The sequence below is a fragment of the Polypterus senegalus genome, chromosome 13 (assembly GCF_016835505.1).
Source record: "Polypterus senegalus isolate Bchr_013 chromosome 13, ASM1683550v1, whole genome shotgun sequence".
Classification (NCBI taxonomy): Eukaryota; Metazoa; Chordata; class Cladistia; order Polypteriformes; family Polypteridae; genus Polypterus; species Polypterus senegalus.
In genome coordinates this window covers 33,482,017-33,505,380 of record NC_053166.1, presented here as the reverse complement: position 1 = coordinate 33,505,380, position 23,364 = coordinate 33,482,017, and the positions used below count along the sequence as shown (strand labels likewise).

At 35.2% G+C, this 23,364-nt stretch overlaps 1 protein-coding gene across 2 annotated transcripts in view; it reads right to left on the bottom strand.

Moving 5' to 3' along the window:
• Positions 1-23,364, bottom strand: part of LOC120543403 (proline-rich protein 7) — a 69,296-nt gene that overhangs the window by 9,468 nt on the left and 36,464 nt on the right. Inside the window, exon 3 of one of the 2 annotated variants that reach the window (XR_005636329.1) lies at positions 11,501-11,982. Coding sequence is in view for 1 of the 2 variants with exons in the window: in XM_039776493.1 (XP_039632427.1) it covers positions 11,552-11,982 (431 nt within the window). In the remaining variant the exon portion in view is untranslated. Of the gene's footprint in view, positions 1-9,786; positions 11,983-23,364 lie in introns of those variants that run through there. The other variant, XM_039776493.1, reaches the window with a different exon arrangement.

Genomic DNA, 23,364 nt, shown 5'->3' with positions numbered 1-23,364 from the left:
CTAGGGCACAAGGCAGGAACAAACCCTGGACAGGGTGCCAGTCCATCGCAGGGTGAACACACACATCTCAATTTTACATTAGGGCCAATTTAGCATCACCAGTCCACCTAACTTGTATGTCTTTGGACTGTGGGAGGAAACCCATGCAGACACTGGGTGAACATGCAAACTCCACACAGGGAGGACCCGGGATGCAAACCTGGTCTCCTTACTGTGGGGCAGCGGTGCTAAAACTGCACCACCATGCTGCTTCCCTTCAATATGGTAATTTAGAATGTTTCTGTGGTGAAATATAACAAAACTGTGAACTAATTTTCTAATTCACTGCCCCACTATACAGTATTGACTCTTGAACAGCCTCATTTGTATTTAGTGTTGCTTACTATTTTCACTGCAACACTGACAATTTTCCACAAAAAACATGAAACTAGGGTATTACTGTTCCTGTTTTATTTCTCAATTGGTTAATAGTCCACACATGTGCAGAATTAAATTACAAATGCACTGAGCCAGAGACAATTTACAATGTGGGCTAATGACTGAGTTTAATGTGACAAGGAAGTGTCAATCCACAAAAAAGCGCTATAAGAAAACATTAAAGACGCTAGAGAAACAATGGTAATTTACAAAGTGTATATTGTCTGCAGACCCTTTGAGTCCACTTTATCTACAGTAATTCAATTCTGAAGGGTTCTAGCACCTGCCCCAACATCAAGTGCGAAGTGTCACAAGCCATCTACTAAAGGAGATGGCCTGCTAGTAGTTTGGGATTGACCAGAACTGAGGGAGTAACAAGAAAGGCACGAGAGAGGCCGATGTTCAAAACAGAAGGTGATTTATTTATTCCACGATAGAGTAAAAAAAATTATAGTTGTTGATGGAAAAAAAGGACAAAAATGTATCAATAATCCAGTGACAAGACAAAATCACATTTATGAAGAAAAAAAAAAACACAAAAAATAGAAATTGGGAAACACCAAGGCACACACTTAAAACTTATTGATAGTCCTGCCCCATATCCATCTAAACCACAATGTATCAGCATCACGGTGAGGCTATAGCGTCACACAAAGCAGGAGACTAAACTGGATGGTGTGCCAGGCCACAGCAGTCCACAGACAAAGACACATAGCTACACTAACTAGAAGGTCAATTTAGTGTTTAGTTACCAGACTGCGAGTTTCTGGTTAGTGTAAAAGTCGTTCTTCTGCCAAGATCCTTATTTGCATTCATTTTTAGTGAGAAGTCAAGCAAAATGACACCTTTTATTGGCTAACTAAAAAGATTACAATATGCATGCTTTCGAGGCAAGGGCAAAATGACACCTTTTATTGGCTAACTAAAAAGAAATTACAATATGCATGCTTTTCAAGGCAACTCCCTTAAAAGCTTGAATATTGTAGTCTTTTCAGTTAGCCAGTAAAAGGTGACATTTTGCTTGACTTCTCACTACATCCATAATGGCTAACATTGTACAACACCCTAGTACAATGTTAATTTTTAGTAAATTTATTGGAATTTAATATTGTCAAGTTAACAACTATTTAAAATAAACTAACAATGCTTTCTTCCAGTGCTGGAGGGCCAACATACTGGCAGGTATTAACAGAAACCAATCTTTCAATCATAAAGGTGACATATATTTTCTTGAACTTCTGATATACAGTAATTCAATTTCCTGACAAGTGATGGACATTTTGTTGATTACATGTGAAAGACACTTACCGGTAAGTACTGTACACTAAAAAAAAAAGTTTCTAAAAAGTAGTAGAAGTACAGCCAATAACTTTAGAATATTCAGGACTAGTTCTTAATGATATGTGTAATGATCGTTTTGCTTCAATAATAACTTTTTTGGAATTTGGAAAAATGAAGGTAGGTTAAATGGTCACTGGAATCAGCAATTGAGAACACAAGTTCACATGAGTCAGTACTCTTATCTGGCACCTTATAAAACTGCGTCTAAATTCAACTGAAGTGTGAAAAGTGCAATTCTATAGCCACATCATCTGGTAATTTTAATGCTTCATACAAACTTGTTCTTAGGTTACATTAAGACAATACTTTAGAACATTACAACAATGTTCACTTTTGAGATATTCAATTACTGTATTGTCAGATTATATATGTCTTGCCTCACTTAAAATACTTTAGGATCACCTAGAAAAAATAGAACATTCATTGTTAACTATGTTTGTTAGTTGATTAAATAGTTTGGCTCTATACTGGTTTAAAAACCAAAAGACACTTCTCATTTCTTTTTTTTTGCAAATTATGTCAGTAAATCTATAAACCCTTTACAAACTCTTGTAAAGATAAATCATGAAAAAATAAATATCTATCCACTCAGCATAAACCATGTCAGGGCCATGGGCATATTATGTCAGCATACAGCACAAGGCAAGGACCAGTTCTGGGTTATAGGCCAGACCATTACAAGGCACAACCATTTACACTGGGGCCATTCAAGTGCTTCCAATAAACCTAACATATACAGGTACTGATCAGGCAGGGATTCAAATACAATTTCCTGAAGCTATGATGCAACTCAGATGAGAGAAATTATAAATGCTAAACTAGTCTCAAACAAAATTAAAGTACAGTATATCCACTGTCTATTCTAATTAGGACAACAGCAAAATATTATTTGTGACATGTTATATGTAACTGTTCAAATGGCAAAGCAAAGCTAAAATTATATCTTTATTCAAAATTTTCCAACATAGAACCATTTTAAAAGCTGTATAAACAAAATTAAGGAATTGCTTAAAACATTTTCTCAAGAGAGTGGGCTGAAATTTAATTACACAAAAGCCGTTCTTCAATGTTTATCCAACAGAGAACAGGTTGTGGTATATTTGCTGTGTCTTCTGCCTTGTTCAGACATTTGTTACAGCACTTCCACAACCCACATTCTTTCCAACAAAAGTGTACATTTTCAGATCATTATGCAAAAATTAAGGTACTGCAGTGAATCCAGGGTGTGGTACACCATAATAAATAAAAACAGATGCACTGTAAATATTTTGGTTCCAATTATTATATTTTTAGAAGATAATGGAAAACTTTTTAAAACCAGTTGTTTTCTTAACCTTTAAAAATGACATAAGCTTTAAGGCACAGACTTAAAATACAATTTAAAGCCTCTGTAAAGAAAAAAGTTACATTTAACAAAAATAGGTTTACTGAACTCAGAAAAGCGTAACAATGCAATACATTCTCTTACAGTGTTTGGTCAACATGAGAGTTGCTTGCTGTGTTTTTTATACTTCTGATTTAAAGGCAAGCACCTTAAAAAAGTACAATATAATGTACTGAATATGACAAAGTCATTTGAAACTCTCAATACATATATTTCATAAAATGCCAGTCACTTAGCAATGAGCAAGTACATCTTAAAAAAGAATCATCGGCCACTTCTATCTGGATGTGGTCAGTCTGGAGAAGTGGTCAGTCTGGATTTTCCATTATAGTTAGTACTATAAGTTGTTTCTTTTAAAATTGTCATATGTTCACAGGACTGTTGCCAGCTATCATTTTTAAGAAAAAATATTACCTGGCAGGTTACACTTTCTAATTACAATGTATACATAATGTAACATACTGCAAATGAATGCTGTATAATGCAACACATACAGTTGTATTCTGTCCTTTTTATGTTATCAAAGATTATTGTCCCCTAATGCTGATTGATTATTGTTTTCACAGCTGATCTCACTCATTTTAGCCAGGGTGGTGATGGAGGAAAGACAGAAGGGTTATTTGATGTCACATGTTCATCCTTAAATGGAAGATTGTGCATCAGCAAACAGGGATGGTGAAATGCAAGCATACAGTATTCAGAAATACAATACATCAAATTAAAAACATAGTAGCATTGTGCCATTCTGTAATGAGTACTGATCCCAATAACATTGTTTCCTGAAATGAAGCAGCACTGATAAAACAAAACATACAAATATAATGATCTGTGCTATTTAGTTGCTTGCAAGTCTTCTCCAAGGGCATACATTTTGTTTTCTGTTTACCAAAGTCAAAAAATCTCAAAGATCCCTAATACAAATACATTATAAACAGCTCATCTCTCACAATATTTTTAAAAGTAATATGCAAAACCAAAAGCTATTCTATACAATGAGGTAGAAAAAGGAAACACTGTTCCTTTAAAATAGTATCAAATATATTTAACTCATCAAAAAAGGAACACAAATATACTGTTCACTTAATATTCTAAATAACATTTTAAAAATATAATCTTTATGTAGACAACAACACATGTAAATTAATTTAATCTTTTGTATAATTTCATTTAATATCACTGTCATCAAGTTATCAATCTTAATTTCAGAGTGCTGATGATACATGTTTCTCAATTTACTGAATTTAGATCAACAGGATGACACACCCTTTCTTGCTTTTCAAAGCATTTTTCGCTTTGAAGAAAATACTGTAAGGTTCATCACAGTAAATAGTTATATTAAAAAAATGTGAATAGTATTCCTCATAGCTGCTTAAATAAATACAGTCTGTAGAGGTTCAGTTCTACAGGAAGATTCTGCCCATTTCTTTTGCTGATTCTGTTGCAGTCACGTAGTACAGACAATGAGCAAAAGATGATTGCCTCAAAGTATTTGTGCCTAAAATGTCATAAGCATACAGAATAAAAAGTGAAGTTTAGTTATGTTTCCATATTACACATTGGGTTTTGAAAGTATTTACACCCCTTTATTTTTTCACATTTTGCTATGTTCCAACCTTGTGCTAAAATCATATATTTTTTCTCTCATCAAGCAACACTCAATACCCTAAAATTACAAAGCAAAATAAAGGATCTTAAAAATGTTTTCAAATTTAATACAAAAAAAAAAAACCTGAAATATTCCTTTGACGCAAGTATTTAGACTGTTTACTCAGTACTTAGTTGAAGCCCCTTTGGCAGTGATTACAGCCTGAAGCAGTGTTGTGTACGACATGACAGCCTTTCACATATGGATTTCAGGATTTTCTGCCATTCACTGCAAATCCTCTCAAGCTTTGGATGAAGACTGTAAGTGGACAACTATTTTCAAGTCTCTCCAGAGATTTTTGGGTTCAAGTCTGGCCTCTAGCTGGGCATCTCAAGGACATTGGCAAAGCCTTCCCTGGGCCATTCTTGTGTTGCATTGTGCTTAGGATCACTTTGCTGTTGGAAGGTGAACCTTCAGCCAAGTTTCAGATCCACAGCATATTCTGGAGCAGGTTTTCATTAAGGGTATCTCTGTACTTTGATCCGTTTAGCTTTCCCTCAATCCTAACTAGTCTTCCAGTCCATATCATTGAAAAACAACCACACAGCTTGATGCTGCCACTATGCCTAAACTGTTTGAATGTTAATGCCCAAGTGATAAGCAGTGCCTAGTTTCCTCAAGACAGGATGTTAATTTTGCTTTCACCACTCTAGAGAATCTTGTTGTTTACAGTCTGAGCGTATTGTTTAGGTACCTTTTTGCAAACTCCAAGTGGGCTTTAATGTGTCTTTTACTGATGAGAAGCTTCCATCTGGCTACACTGTCATAAAGCCCAGATCAGTAGAGTGCTGCAGTGATAGTTATCCTTCTGGAAATTTCTCCCATCTCCACTCAATTTCTCTGGAGATCTAGTCAACTGTGGGGCCTTCTATAGTCATGTGGGTGCCTTTCCTAATCATGTCCATCCAATTTAACTGCACACAGGTGGACTCTAAACAAGGTCTATAAACAACACACTGATGATCAATAGAATCGGATATGCCTGTGCCAAATTTCCAGTGTCATAGCAAAGGGTCTGAATACGTGTGGTAATGTGATATTTCATTTTTTTTATTTTTAGTAAAATATGCAAAAATTTCTAAAATCTTGTCTTTACATTGTCAATTGTGTTATTGAGTGAAGGGGTCTAAATACTTTCTGAATCCACTTTAAATCAAACAAAGCCATTCTGCATAAAACTGTGATTTATGACTGTGCCTTCTCTTAAAACCACTAGGAGATAGGAAGGATATAACAGAAGGACACACACTCATGCAAATATAACAGGTATAGTTTAAAATTAAACTAACATTTATCTACTATACAACAAGAGCAACTGTGGTTGCGCTGTGAGATAATGGTACAAATATCAAGCATTATTTACCAAACAGGTTTGTGACAAATAATGGGTATACTAATCTTTTAGAAGCACTCCTTCAGTTCTGGCTGACAGAAAATACAAATTACTGAGCTTAGAAGTGGATCTGGTGAGTGACCACTCCCTCCCATGCTGCATGTACAGTCCCAGTCAGTCGTCTACATTAATAAGACAACTATAGGATAGAGGCAATGTATGTACAGTATGAAAAAGGAATGTACAGTAGGTTCCAAAAAACATAAAATTATAATATGACTATAATTAAGGATATATTGTTTATATTTATCCACTGTGTGGAGCCTGCCTGTGCATTGTTGCTGTATCATGTGTCTTTGAATATGGCCCCACACAGTATTACATAAAGAAGGTGTGGCAAAGAGGTCAGTTAATGTTTTTGCTATTAGAATTCAGTTTCAAAATAGGTGGACAAGAGTGAAATGCTTAAAATGCTGTTTCATCGTGACACACATGTTGTTGGAAATTTAACAGAGTTTACTGTTACAACACTCCCACATTTAACCTCCACAGCCATACCAGTGCTTCACCCACCCCCAGGCTATGCATGGCCTACCATGCAGTAATCAAAATAAAAGGAGTAGAATAAAAAGAAAAATCAATCAATAATAAATATGTTGTCTTCACATATCTAGAGGCGATCAAAACAGAAGGTATCAAAAAAGGAAAAAATGAACATTAATTAAATCTATCATCTTTCCTACAGTTTATCCCATGAATGCCAAAAAATGCAAATATTCCACTAACAAGCTATAAGGTAAAATGCTACACTAGTGTTTCAGATTTACTGTCCTATTACTTACTGTATGTCCAATATACAGAGGGCAAGTAAGTTCAATGATTCTTAACTGCTTCGGAGACAAAAAGTAATGCATTAAAAAAAATAAAGAAAAACAGCATTATTCACGATTTTATTACTAATGAAATATTTCATTTAGTACTCTGAAAAAAGAAAGTTTTCTTTACAGTTCTACTTATTTCTATACTCTAAAAAGAAGTCACTGGATGGCGCTAATAAATTGACTTGTAAAGTAAAATAAATTAATAGTTCAAGAAAACAATTTCACAATTCAAAATATAACTGAAAATAATTGTTCTTTTCTAGTATAATTTTATACCACTTTTAGAAACACACTCTTGGTTTCATCCATGTCACATGAAAATAAGAATGTGTGTGTATGAGTTATTTTTGTGTAACATTTTTAACATCTTAAGAAACTTAGCAAAATCTTTTCAGTTTCTATAAAAGTCATGGGTTTTATTCATTCATTCTATGGTCTGAATAGGTAACTGAGTGCAGTACTATCATGCATCATACCTATAGTTATATTCATATTTTACAATTATTAACTTTATTTTCCATTACAGGCTTACTACAGCAGAAGTGCATGCAGTAAGAAAAGTGCTTATTAGAAGGTGCATGTCTCACTTAAAAGACTCCATTTATGCCTAACCAAAGGCTATTATCGAAAAATGTTATGCTGGGCTCCTTATGCATTCATTAAACATTTACTTTTTTCATGGAAATACATATTTCTAGTTCAAATTATTTATTGGTAAATCTGTTTCCCAAAGCCCTAAACATCTCAAAGAAACACCTTAACAAGCTTTGGGATTGATATGTGCTTTCTAGAAAGCTTTACTAATGTATCACTATGAACTGGTACAGTAATACCAGTAAACATTCAATAATACAAACCTGCAAGTATAAAATGTCTCAGATGCACTGGACTGAAAAGTGCCACTGGTTATATCAAACCTGATAATTTACTAAAAGCTTAATAAAGATTGTCACTGCATATTAGGCATTTTGTTTGGCTCCTAAAGTCAATGATCACTTCCACGATCGATGAATAAACAGGGAGATCATAGTATACTGAACACAGAAATGCTCGGACAATATGCTGAAAAGGCGGTGACACCCTCCCATCCAATATTTTACCATTATTAATATTGCATAGGATTTCTTCAGTATTATTTACAATCTCCCCAGCAGTAATGCATACCTGTCTGTTGGCAAAAAAGAAAAGTATAAAAGTACAGTATACTCTTACTATACAGTGGTGTGAAAAACTATTTGCCCCCTTCCTGATTTCTTATTCTTTTGCATGTTTGTCACACAAAATGTTTCTGATCATCAAACACATTTAACCATTAGTCAAATATAACACAAGTAAACACAAAATACAGTTTTTAAATGATGGTTTTTATTATTTAGGGAGAAAAAAAAATCCAAACCTACATGGCCCTGTGTGAAAAAGTAATTGCCCCCTGAACCTAATAACTGGTTGGACCACCCTTAGCAGCAATAACTGCAATCAACCGTTTGCGATAACTTGCAATGAGTCTTTTACAGCTCTGGAGGAATTTTGTCCCACTCATCTTTGCAGAATTGTTGTAATTCAGCTTTATTTGAGGGTTTTCTAGCATGAACCGCCTTTTTAAGGTCATGCCATAGCATCTCAATTGGATTCAGGTCAGGACTTTGACTAGGCCACTCCAAAGTCTTCACTTTGTTTTTCTTCAGCCATTCAGAGGTGGATTTGCTGGTGTGTTTTGGGTCATTGTTCTGTTGCAGCACCCAAGATCGCTTCAGCTTGAGTTGACGAACAGATGGCCGGACATTCTCCTTCAGGATTTTTTGGTAGACAGTAGAATTCATGGTTCCATCTATCACAGCAAGCCTTCCAGGTCCTGAAGCAGCAAAACAACCCCAGACCATCACACTACCACCACCATATTTTACTGTTGGTATGATGTTCTTTTTCTGAAATGCTGTGTTCCTTTTACGCCAGATGTAACGGGACATTTGCCTTCTAAAAAGTTCAACTTTTGTCTCATCAGTCCACAAGGTATTTTCCCAAAAGTCTTGGCAATCATTGAGATGTTTCTTAGTAAAATTGAGACGAGCCCTAATGTTCTTTTGCTTAACAGTGGTTTGCGTCTTGGAAATCTGCCATGCAGGCCATTTTTGCCCAGTCTCTTTCTTATGGTGGAGTCGTGAACACTGACCTTAATTTAGGCAAGTGAGGCCTGCAGTTCTTTAGACGTTGTCCTGAGGTCTTTTGTGACCTCTCAGATGAGTCGTCTCTGCGCTCTTGGGGTAATTTTGGTCGGCCGGCCACTCCTGGGAAGGTTCACCACTGTTCCATGTTTTTGCCATTTGTGGGTAATGGCTCTCACTGTGGTTCGCTGGAGTCCCAAAGCTTTAGAAATGGCTTTATAACCTTTACCAGACTGATAGATCTCAATTACTTCTGTTCTCATTTGTTTCTGAATTTCTTTGGATCTTGGCATGATGTCTAGCTTTTGAGGTGCTTTTGGTCTACTTCTCTGTGTCAGGCAGCTCCTATTTAAGTGATTTCTTGATTGAAACAGGTGTGGCAGTAATCAGGCCTGGGGTGGCTACAGAAAACTGAACTCAGGTGTGATACACCACAGTTAGGTTATTTTTTAACAAGGGGGCAATTACTTTTTCACACAGGGCCATGTAGATTTGGATTTTTTTTTCTCCCTAAATAATAAAAACCATCATTTAAAAACTGCATTTTGTGTTTACTTGTGTTATATTTGACTAATGGTTAAATGTGTTTGATGATCAGAAACATTTTGTGTGACAAACATGCAAAAGAATAAGAAATCAGGAAGGGGGCAAATAGTTTTTCATACCACTGTATATGACTGATGAAAATTTAATAGGAAACTATGAAGCTTGTTGGCTATTTGAATATATCTCCTTTAATATAGTCTCCTTTAGCGTATCTTGATAAAGTCTAACTATTCTGGAAATGCTCCTGATAAAAACTGTTTTTGGTTTGAAAATAAATGTCACATTATAAATAAATTACAAATCCATAAAAATCTAATAACTTTTGGAAACAAAAATAAAATTGCTTTGATGTGAATTTGGTGAGTATGGTGAATAGGATTTGACTGTGACAGTTTTTTGCATGAAAACTCTTTACTTGACAGCTCTGAACATGCAGGGTTTTTGTAAACATGCACATAGCATTCAACAATGGCAAATCACTTAAATATACTTTTGGTTCAAGGCATATTGACAGATACGTGTAGTATGCCATTAAAGTGTGTAAAAATGTTGACACATATGTAGTTTTACATAGCAATGTTGGGAATATTTAACACAGAGCAATATTTATTTATGGTTGCAATTAGTGTATTACATTAGTAAAGCAAATAAATCTATTGTCAGCAAGGAAGTGTCAGTTTTGAAAAAAGTGTATGTTTTAATGCTAGCTGAAAATACTGAGAGCAATTCTTGGGTCTCAAGTCATGATAATGGCTATACCTAATGATATATTATCATCAGTTTGTTTTTGGTATCTTTTAATCATTTGAAAATTAAGTAATTCTTCGATGATCCAAATATTTTTAAACTTTGATGATATTCAGAAACATAAAACATACATCTTAAAAGCTCAACATGAAAACAATAATCCTCAAAGTGTACTACTCTTGCTAAAAGGATCATATTGTATCTAATCTCAATCTCAAAGCAGGCTAATCAGTTCAGTCATGGAGGGCCACAGCCCATTCTAAAATCACTTTGTACAAGGCAGGAAACAGCCCTAAACAGTCCAACATGGAGCTCACTCATGCATACAGCCATACTCGCACAAGGGACAATCTGGAAAAGCCAATTAACCATTGGGGGATATGACAGGAAGATCCAGTCTAACATGGGGAGAATGTACAAACTCCACACAATGTCCAGGTGCTCGTCAGGACCCCAGGATGCTGCATCTGCAAAGCTGTAGTGCTATCCACTGGGCCACTATGCTGCCCCCCTTTAATTATGATATTCCACATCATTTATTTTAAAACCAATTATATAAAGCAAGTGGTTAAATGTGATTTAGACATCAACTGCTTGTCTTTCTGATGTATTTTAGATGTAGATACTACCCAAGCAGACCACTGGCACAAAGTAAGTAAGATGTTGGAATAATAAACCAAATAAAATATTTGACAGACACTGACCTGTATATTATGGTTATTTTTATGCTGTATAAGTAAAGATTTAATGATGCACTTTCATGGAGTGAATAAGAAATATACCTTATACCAGTTTAATGCATCTTAATACTGCTGTTCTTTCATAAGATTCAACTAGGATACAACACCTGATACATCCCTAACTACATAAAGAATGTTCACTTTTCATCTTCCCATCTTCACAGAAAATTTTGAAGTCAGTTTTGTAAAACTGTTTGTTTCTAATTTTGTAAATCAGCAGGCTGGAAGCACAAGAGTTACCATCCTGCAAAGGCTAAAATCTTTTTTTTAATCTCACATTTAGTTTTGCAATAAAGTCTTTTACCTTCATTCCAGGATATCAAACACTACCAGTAATAATTCCAGTCATAAAGTTTTACACTGCCGTGGTCCTGCCTATTACTGGAAATGGGCAAGGAAGAGAGCAGGTCCTATCTGGAAGAGATGTTGTAAGTTCAACATTTGTAGGGTCATTACCTCCCAACAGAGACAGATTTGCATAAGCAAGCTGTTCAGAAGGAAGGTTATTTCGATTCAGATCGACAGTAGTCTGTGGTCTCCTTAGTGTGCCCCACTGCTCAGTCCCAGATATATTGATAAAAGAAGCATAAGTGCTTTCAGGCACCAATGGTTCTGGAGTGGGGATTATTTTGCTGAGTTCTGGGTCCTGCTTTCGGGATATACCAGTCGCTGGTTTACTGTAGATTCCTCCTCTCGTGTCTGCTAACACTTGGCTATAGGGAGGTGGTGGGTCCTCCATCATTACTGCATCTTCATAGCATGGTGGTTTACCAAACATGTCCATATCTATTAAGAAAAAAATAAGAGAAAGATATAAAATGGTGTTGAGCACATCAATAAATACTGTGTTTTTCAACAAACCTAAACTGAGTATTTGGGATTGGTTCTACATAATTAGAAAATCAAAGATCAAATAAATCCATTTTATTTACCTTTTTACTGAAGATAAAAGCAAGTCAATGTTTTTATGCTCAGTAAAAAAATTAAAAAAAAAAGATTACTTATGCCCTAAAATGAAAATGTACAGTACCCTAAGTTTATAACTACTTCCAACAAAGTTGACATCAAAGCTAAAAATGAGACTTATACAAAACTCAGTCTTGCATTTCAAGCTTACTTACTATGCATGGGATTAAAAACCACATAGTGACTACAACATATATATTGTACATGAAGGAAAGTAAGATAAAAATGTGGAATTTGAAATGATATGAACACACACAATTATATATGAAAAACAAAGATCATGATAGTGCTAAAACCTTCAAGCACACTAACTAATACACCCATCACTGGATAAACCAAATAAGTAATTATATGGAAAAGTTCAAAAGCGTTTAACATTGTTTTTTGCAGACAGATACTGTATGAAGAGTACTCAAAATTATGTGTATGTTTAAATGTATTATAGCAAAGTAGTAATTTGCAGTTTGCTGTTGTGATTAATGTAGATATATAACTAGTTTGACTACAGTTGGGTGGCATGGTGGCACAGTGGGTAGCGCTGCTGCCTCGCAGTTAGGAGACCCGGGTGTGCTTCCTGGGTCCACCCTGCGTGGAGTTTACATGTTCTTCCTGTGTCTGCGTGGGTTTCCTCTGGGTACTCTGGTTTCCTCCCACAGTTCAAAGACATGCAGGTTAGGTGCATTTATGATCCTAAATTGTTCTCTAGTGTGTGCCTGGTGTGTGTGTGTGTGTGTGCACCCTGCAGTGGACTGGCGCCCCACCCGGGGTTTTTTTCCTGCCTTGCACCCTATGTTGGCTGGGATTGGCTCCAGCAGACCCCCGTTACCCTGTAGTTAAAATATAGCGGGTTGGATAATGGATGGATGGTTGGATTGACTACAGTTGACTTAAATCAGCAAAGCATTGCTTTCAACAGAAAACTGAATTTGGAAAACAGTAATTTTACCACAGCTGGGTGAATGTTACTAACTTTTAATTGTACAATAACTTAAAATCACTCTTTAAATGTGGTTCTTCATCATCAGTATACTTATTTTCTGTATTATTCAGTACAGGGTTCTGGAGAGCTGAAGTTATCCTGGCAACATTGGGTGCAATGCAAGAACCTGATCTGGACACATGTCACATGTCCACAGCTACACTCATTTATACTTGTATAGTTTAATTGGCAATCATCTTGACTCCATGTCTTTAGACTGTGAAAAAACAGTGGCCCTGTGAGAAACACAGTATTTTGCTTCAAAGAAATTCTTAATTAAATGCATACTGTCATTGAACACACCCTGCTATTGTATATGTACTATAACAGATAACAGATAGCTTTCATAAAGCAAACCACCACAAGACACTTCACAAAGCACAGAAGATAGTTATTTATAACAACAAAGAAATATGTGGTGGTTGTATGAAGTGGTGTCTTCAAATGTTTACAAAATAAATGCTAGTATTCTGGCAACAACCCATATCCCCATCCCCAATACCACCCCACTCAGAATTTTCAATAAATGAAGGAACAAAACATAAGCCTGGAATATTGTTAAAAAAAATCATATTTACAGATTTAATATCATGTTTACACGCAACATTGAAATTCTTAGCTGCATGTCTCCCAATAGTGACAGTAGTATATTATTATCAAGTATTCCCATACATTGCTAGAGTACTAAAATTAACATTGATTATTTCTCTGCTTATTTATTTTGGCTGCAAGCTAAAAATATGCCTAGGATTTTTTCAGAAAAAGAACTTTCCCATTTATTGTGCCAAAAGAGAAATGCAAAAAAAAAATCTAAAAGTAATGATATTTTTGACCACTAAACTAAAGCATCTACTTATTTTCAGCTGGTCAGTAACTGATAAAAGTATGCTGAATATCTTCAAAAGCAGAGGTGGTGGGGTTGTATGAGAGCCCTAAAAAGTATCTAGACCCGCCACATTTTAAATGTAGTGTTGCAGGGACCTGGACCCAGTTAGGACTGCAACACTCTCATGCTTTTACATTGGTTCATCTTAAGCACATCCATTTTGTGGTTGTATTCTTTGCATTCCACCTAGGAGCACAAAACAATTGACCAGAGTGTGAATAAGCTAGACATCAAAGTTAGATTCAATACTTTTCAAATAACCCAATGTTGTTTCAGAGACTGTTTTATGCACAATTTAAACTTATCAGTCTGAAGTTCGGCCTTTCATATTCTTAGCTGACTTTTTTTTAGGTAATCATACTAAAATATCCCAGTAACACACATCATACAATCAAAGCAAAAATTCCTACTAATCTGACTTGCATGATAATTTGTGAGAAAATTCTCATTTTGGCTCACAGTTATCAATCACCACCTTAAAATAATAACCTTTAGGAATTTTGATTTATTTGATTGCCTCATACCATGTGCTTCACAACTGATATGTCAAAAGTTGAATTAATACTTTGTAAACTAAGTTGAGTTGACAAATGTTTTATGTGCTAACAAGCCAGGATATGTTTCAAGCTTACTGTGTATATACTTGTTATGATTTTCTATTATAATTTGAGCATACTTTTAAATTTTTCTTGGATTTCCCTAAAGCTGGAATACAAACTTTGATGTCATTTTGGTGATTTTAACACCAGATATCTGATTCTGCAATGAGAACTTTGTTTAGAGCTTCAGTGTAGAAGTTTATTATTTTTATTCAGTTTTTTCCAAAGTCCATTTACACTGGGATTTCCCATGAAGCATTGGGGCTACACTGCTTATGATGTCATCAATGTACCACTGTAAAGATCACTCTAAACCTTCTGAGATTGGACCAAATTTAGCATACTACATACTTTGAACTTCGATTAGGGGTATTTTTAAAACAAAGCTCTGCTTTTGGTTTAGATTTTTTGAAGTATTATTTGGCTCTGACATTTCCCTCTTTTTGATTTTCAATTTTGACCCTTGCTTTGTCCTTTGACTTCATTTTTTCCTCATGTTCCTCGCTTTTTAATTATGTAGACTGACTGCCCTCTTACAGTCAGTTCAATACTACAATTACATTCTAACTCACATACATCCTCAGAATAGTGACGCTGATACAATAACAACAAAAAGACACACTTAGAAGTTCAGTTTTTAATTTTAAACCTGGTTTATTAACCCTTTGATGTGATCAGAAACTCTGTCTGAAACTGCTGGTGAGTGTGAATGGTCCTGTACAATTTGCCAGAAGGTAGGGATGAGAAAAATGACTATACAGGACAGCTGAAGTCTTTATTTCTTTTCCCTTTCTTAAGGCATCAAGTGTTATACTGTATACTGTACATTCTGGAAAGAACGTTTGATGGTAATATGCTACACCAATGTCACCATCTTCCACGGTGTTTTATGATCTTGGGCCTGGAGGTAAACCCCCCCCCAAGGGTTAGTTGTGTTTACTGGAAAGTTATTATTTTGATAACAACAATATACATGAATTTAAAAAGTGGCAAAACAAACCAAATAACATTAGGAGAAACACTATTGAAAAATGAAAAGACTACATAAAACTAGTAAATAAAAGAGTAACTGTGCTGTGCATTCCTTTGAAACAAATCTAAATGTAGCACCTCCCCATATGTTTGTATTAACTGTTACAAGCAGTGATTAAGCTGTACATACAGTATCTTGTTTTGGTCAAAGGAGTGAGTAGTATATGGCAAAAAATCCATATCACATTATAATTCAAAATTCTGGCAGTTTCAGTAGATACTACTAAAATGTATTTGCATATTTACTTTTTAGAATCAAACATCTTGTTTTACCAATTATAATGTAAATTAATGATTAACTGTGCACACAGACATGCCTCTTAATCCATCAAAATTCTTATTAATACTGTGCTACTCAGATTAATTTGACAACAATCATTCACATCTACTGCTTAAACCAATGAAAGTGCAGCACAAGTCCATACACAAAGATATGTAGATATTAATACATCAACATAAAATAATACTTTCTACAGTATATACTTTTGCAATCGCAGATTTGCTTATTTTCTGATAGAATGTAATTTACTTTTAAATATGTTTCACATTTTTTCACTGATCCTTACCATACTAGTTAAGCTTTTTTCTACATCTATCCAGAAATCATTGAGTATACCTGGCCCACTCCTATTTGGACACAAACAAAAAAGTAGAGGGCATGTCACTGAAATGCACAAAACTTCAATCTTATGATATTTACTGTAGTTTAGTGGTCAAGTGCAGGAAAACCTTTCAGTCATTTTTATAAGTGTCCACTAAATTAAATTCCTGCATATTTTATCAAAAAAGCAATTATCCATTTGTGCAACAGTTTCTGTTATCCAGATATGCCAAGATGGTGTGAAGTGTAGGGGATACAGCATCCTCAGTGGACTGTTTGTAATAATTTGCAAACAACAGGTGGGCCATACTATCTGGAATTGTACACGTCCTACCACAAGTCTCTCAAAGAACATTATCTGTGAGTTGTGCTGGTCTGTTTGTGTTTCATACAGTCCAGTTTTGTTTTTCTAGGAACAGGTAAAATTACTGTCCTCTGAATCTGAAGCAGTCAGGACCACAGACTACCTTAGGAAAATAATAAACATATCACAAAAGATGTCAACTATTTGTTTACTACATGTTTTAATCCACAAGATCTACATCAATATACATCAGCTGGTTTTATTTCTGATGCTATATGTCACACATTGCATCTTTTCCATGCCACTGACTGAGCACTTACAACTAGTTAACAATAGAAAAGTTGGTTTATGATGTTTGGATGTCTTCTGTTAGATACAGTTTTCTCCTAGAACAACTGCAACCAAAAAACGGTGGTAGTATAATCTACGCACTGATTTTGACATTTAACCTCTGGTGATGTCCTCATTTCTTTTTTCAAAAGCATTTGTAAAGACAAAAATGTGGAATGCCCAACAAATCATATAAAAACAAGAAAGAGCACTCTTCTGAAAACTACAGTAATTGTCAACATGTTAAACTGATTAGGAACTGTGCAATAGAAATAATGCTGTCAAAATAGTAATCTATGAATAGTTTAGTGAAGTAAACAAATAATAAATTTGCACCTAAAATAAAGCTTTAGTGAAAGCCAGCTGCACAAAAGATTCCTAAATTACAGAAAAAAAACAGATCCATACAACCCAAAGAAACCTGAAAAAATCATATATATATATATATCATTTTAAGAATTCTGAAGAATTTTTTAAAGTCTAAGAATGTAGTAGATATCCAGAGATATTCTAAAAGTGAGTCAGTGCCACTGAATGTATCAGCTCCTCATCACTGACAGATTCATTTCAATTTAATTCTTACAGTATATACAGTACAGTAGCACTTTTCACTAAATGCATGTGTTGAGCATCACTAGATTTCTAAAACATTACTGCTGCTCCAGCAAAACAAATACCATAACATAAAGAACTGCTTGAACTAATATAATATTTGACAAGTACATATACTGTAAATTATAAAAGTAGCATGATACTGATGTCTTAAAATTCATTACAGTAAAACAACAAGCTTATTAGGTTCTTCTTGCCAATTTCTCAATCAATTAAAAATTATTGACATTAAATGATATTTTATTACTGTAGATGGCTTAACACTGCTCTCTGATTATAATGAGAGCATTTAATGCACAAGACTTGATTGTTCCTGAAGTTCTTACTAGACAAGAAATGTCTCTTTCATTCCATCCATCCATTATCCAACCTGCTATATCCTTTCCTTCATCCACTGTTTCTGATCTTCCAGTAGGAAAAAAATACTCTTGCTGATTTTAAAAGGCAAATTTCCAGTACTGTTCTGGTAAAATGATATACCAATGCACAAAAGGGAGGAAAACAGATGTTCTCCACAATCATTTTTTGAAGCTGCTTAAATATCATGAATGCATGCATAATTTTGGATTTCCTAAATTCATCTTGAGTTAAGGAGAAACATTTTGTGTTTGTGGAACCAACTGAGCCTTGATTGTAAACCAAGATTTATTCAAATGAGAATTATTCAACTAAGTCTAGATTTTTTAATAAATGTGCTTCATGGACTACCTCAGATCAACCATCCATCTATCCATTACCCAACCCGCTATATCCTAACTACAGGGTCATGGGGGTCAGCTGGAGCAAATCCCAGCCAACACAGAGCGCAAGGCAGGAAACAAACCCCGGGCAGGGCACCAGCACACCGCAGGGCACACACATACACACCAAGCACACACTAGGGACAATTTAGAATCGCTAGTGCACCTAACCTGCATGTCTTTGGACTGTGGGAGGAAACCGGAGCACCCGGAGAAAACCCATGCAGACACGGGGAGAACATGCAAACTCCACGCAGGGAGGACCCAGGAAGCGAACCCAGGTCACTTAATTGCAAGGCAGCAGCACTACCACTGCGCCGCCCCCAGATCAATCAGTATTGGAATTTTTCTGGTTGAATTGCACTTGGAAAAAATTTAATACCCCGTTAATATGTTTACCTTGTCCTTTAATTTGACAAAGCAACAAATGGTATCTTTAATTGTTTTTTTATTGAATATCTAGAAATAAATCAAGAGTGATCTCGCATTTCTCTCAAAAAATCAGTGTGGAAACTCACATGAACACACTAAAGTGAAAAAGTGAATTTCACAAGTCAGAGGCTCCAAAAACCCTTCCTTCAAACTTTACAAGCGTCTGAATCAGTTGCAACATACAAAACTGGTTCAATTCCAAATTGTACAGACTGAATTATGAAATTTACCAAACATGCAAATCAGATTGCCATCCTACTTTTCAATTTAATTCTTGCTTTCAAGACTTTATGTGCCATAGGAATGATTTTGCAATTGTTTTATTTCCTTTTGCTGTTTATGTGGACAATCCTCCAGAAGTCCTGCAGCTGCAAGTACTTGAACCCTACTGCATCAGTAAGCAGTGAACTTTAAATAAGTTTACAAACTTTATCTGCTTGATTTCTACAAACTGTATATTACTCTGGATTTGTTTTGCTTTATAAGCCTTCTGGGTGCATTGGATCATTATATGGTAGCATATACATTTGTTAGCAGGTCTTTTTACAAATGAAACTAACTAAAAGCAAATAGAAGCATAGTAACTGATGCAAATTTTTGTAATGAATCAGTTTTTTCAAGGTCCGGCATCTCAGTAGATATTAACTGTACGGGCAGAAGTAAGTACTTTGATGTTCATGACTAGGGGATATCAAGGCAAAATCGCTTTACTTTACAATTACTGGATTACTGGTATTTGAGCATTGCTCTTAACAGGTTTAATAAAAAAGTTATATAGTTAAAACAATTTATTGAAGCTTATATATTTAAAATTAATGTCTGTCATTAACACATGTTAGACTGCTTGGGTACACAGGCATAGCGTGATTTTAAACTGCCCACTGTATGAATTATCATTATGTAGACAGATCGACTGACTATTAAAAAAGTTTGCCTACATCTGATTTAACAGTGCCCCAATTTAGATAAAGACTGACAGTCTATGTCTTCTAATGTCTAACAGCTATAGAAACATAACTGAGAAAACTCTAATGGCTGCATTGACGTGTTTGAACAATTCCCAAGCAATTTCATCCAGGTTTCTTTTATGCATCACAGACAGTGTGAAGTGTTTCCACAGTTTCATTTTATCTTTGATCAGATCATTTAGTGCACACAGAGAATCCCTTTTTTGTAAAGTGCTGTCTTTTTAAATGTTACATTTGTTCAGGTTTTTATATGTGTCTTTTAGGTTACAGTGCATGAGTCACGAGAAGTTCATTCTTTACAAATTTTCCACAAGGAAATGAGTGAAGATATTAACAATAATACTATAAATATCCATCCATCCATTATCCAAGTCGCTATATCCTAACTACAGGGTCATGGGGTTCTGCTGGAGCCAATTCCAGCCAATACAGAGTGCAAGGCAGGAAACAAACCCCGGGCAGGGCGCCAGCCCACCACAGGGCGCGCACACACACGGGACAATTTAGAATCACCAATGCACCCAATCTGCATGTCTTTGGGGGGAAACTGGAGTACCCAGAGGAAACCCACGCAGACACGGGAAGAACATGCAAACTCCACACAGGGAGGTCCCAGGAAGCGAACCTGGATCTCCTAACTGCGAGGCAGCAGCGCTACCACTGCGCCACCGTGCTGCCCACTATAACTATTAATATCTTTCAATTTTTTATCCATTGTTTCAATATATTTGAAAATATATTTATTTTTAACATTGTAAAGGAAAAGATGGAGTAATATATTTAGCACTCAGACATAATAACTGGTAAAGGATAGTTAAAAGGACCACTGTTTTTTTCCTGCCAGAAACAGCTGTTTCTTTCTTCAGCCACTCTTATCGTCCACCATTCCTTCCATGCAGCTCTATGCACTCTATCGGCCACATCCACAACCTTCTTATTCTCATTGCTGGATCCGCCTCACACCACTCACTTGGGGTCAGAGGCGACACCTTCAGCTACACTTTTCCAAACTCTGTTAGCGGGTCCAAGGTAGGATTCCTCCCAAGACTTGCGAGCAACCTTCCACTCATTCAAATGGACTTAAGCAGCACAAAGGCCCCTACAGGCTTCTTTCAGTGGAATGTTTTGTCACACCTTCTGATAATCCATGGGCACCTGTACAACGTATATCTCTTGGGTCCAGTCCATGGATGTTACTACTGTACAGTATATGAATATTCAAACCCTAATGTTTGACTAATTTGACAGCCATACAAAATACTCTAAATATCCAACATGATACACCTTAAAAAGTAAGATTTAAAATCAAGGAAACAGATAATTCTATGGAAATCTGAAATCTGTTTCAGACTGAAGAGGCTAAAGTGGAATATGGGATACATGCCAAAAATGGCAAAAGAGCTTGGTCATACAGTCTGACTGTAAATTAGAACAATGTCAAAGGGATAATTTTCCACTGTAGAAACGGGGATCAGTGTTGAATGTGGCACAATACAAAGAAATAAAGGATTTAAATCTGTGCATATCTACCCACAAAATGAAGCCTGAGAAATTTATGTTTCAAAAGGGAACTGATTTAAATCATACAGCCAGACAAACTACCTGATCCATAATCTGTGGCAAGACCTCACAATTGCTGTTAATCATCATTTCCCTCTAACTTGATGCAATTTTTATTAGAGACTTATCCAAAAAGATTACTGTTTTGTTTATCAAATGTGGTTTAACAAAGTACTGAGAACAATGAATATGTTAAAAAAGTTGGACTTGAGTTTTTAAAATTTCATTTATTTTATTGTTTCTTATTGAATTTCTTTTAAGTGGAGATTTACATAAAGTACAATGAAATTCACATTTGAAAATTTAATGCATTAAATGAAATGTTCCATGCTGTGAACATCTTAAAAATGTGGGAAAAAGTCAATGTTACTGGATTGGTCGATTCTGATTCATTCACATTAAGTTCCTGTATAACCAGATGTGGAGAAACCTTATGTCCCATTTTAAAGTGTTAACTTTGTTATTTTTATAATTTAACTACAGATCTAAGGCGTTACCTATTCATTTTGTATTAACAGAATGAAGTGAAAAGTCAAGCAAAATGACACCTTTTATTGGCTAACTAAAAAGATATGCAAGCTTTCAAGGTAACTCAGACCTCTTGTTTAAGCTTGCATATTGTAATCTTTTTAGTTAACCAATAAAAGGTGTCATTTTGCTTGACTTTTCACTACATTCATAATGGCTTCACGGTACTATTAACAGAATGAAATTCTATAAGCTTATTGTTCAGTGACCATAAAATACTAAAATAAATAAAATTCCCTTAAAATACACACTTTTTTAGCTAATAAAATATGTAGAGAAAATATTTCTCTATTATACATATGGCATTAAATAATATAAAATGTGTTTCACAATTACAACTTGTCATATTAATTTCTTTTTTAATGTACTTTTCAGAAACAAAGCTAAATTAAAAAAAAGTTATTTTGACCATTTGTCTAACAACTATCAACTAATTGATACTAGGAGCTTAAACACTGCTGAAATTTAAACATACATGCACTTGTAGGCTTTAATATATACATTTAAGATATGTATACAGGTTTTAATTATGCAGTACTTGTTTCTTACCAAAATCTATACTGTAAGAGACACACAACCAAATAATAAATGCAGTACAAACCTTTAAAAATGCCACAAATCAATCAAATTATAATAAGATATTTATTAAGAAGATACAAGGCTGATATGCTTAACAAGTTTATATGTAAAATATACAAAATGTGTCTCTTGTTAACTAAGCAGCAATTTCAAATTCTTCTTTATCTTTTCTTTTTCTAATTGAAAAAGTGAGCTGCTGTATTTAATATAAACTCGCTCACTATCCAAGTTCAGATAAGAAGTATCTTTTATAATTAAAGGTCAAAATAAAAAATGTCTGAATTCATTAAATTATCTTTTTTTGTCCGTTTATCTATTTGCACTGGAGGATACCTCGAATTAATTTTTCTCAATTTATAATCCAGCTTTATTTGATGTAAAGGCTAATATATAATAAAAGTCTGCCTTAGTGCTCTCTTACACTGTGTTCACAGCAAAAACAGATCAACTTTTGTAATACCTCATGTAAAGGAGCCAGTCAGTCAGTTTCCAACCCACGATATCCTAACACAGGGTCATGGGGGTCTGCTGGAGCCAATCCCAGGGTGCCAGCCCTCTGCAGGGCACACGCAGCACATACTAGGGACAATTTAGGATCACCAATGCACTTAACCTGCATGTCTTTGGACTGTGAGAGGAAACCCACGCAAGAAGAGAACATGCAAACTCCATGCACGAACCCAGGTCTCCTTACTGCGAAGCAGCAGTGCTACCACAGCACCACCATGCCACACATGTAAAGGAGCTCTACAGTTAAATTACCATACAGCTCTGAAAAACAGATGGTGAAAAAATAGGTTTCTGTGATCGACAAATTTACCAATCACTGATCGAGTCTTTTGTAGTGAAAAGTGTCCAACTTAAGTTCGTTAGCAGATCGATTTGAGCATTTCCGCTTCTCCATGTGCTCTTCAATAACAACAACAACTACAGGGACGTTATCCCAAAATTGCCACAATAAAATCAAAATCCAGTGCTTTAAAACTCATTGCAAACATGGTACTAGCCGAGGATGCCATTTTAAATTGAAGATGTGTATTATATTTCACTCT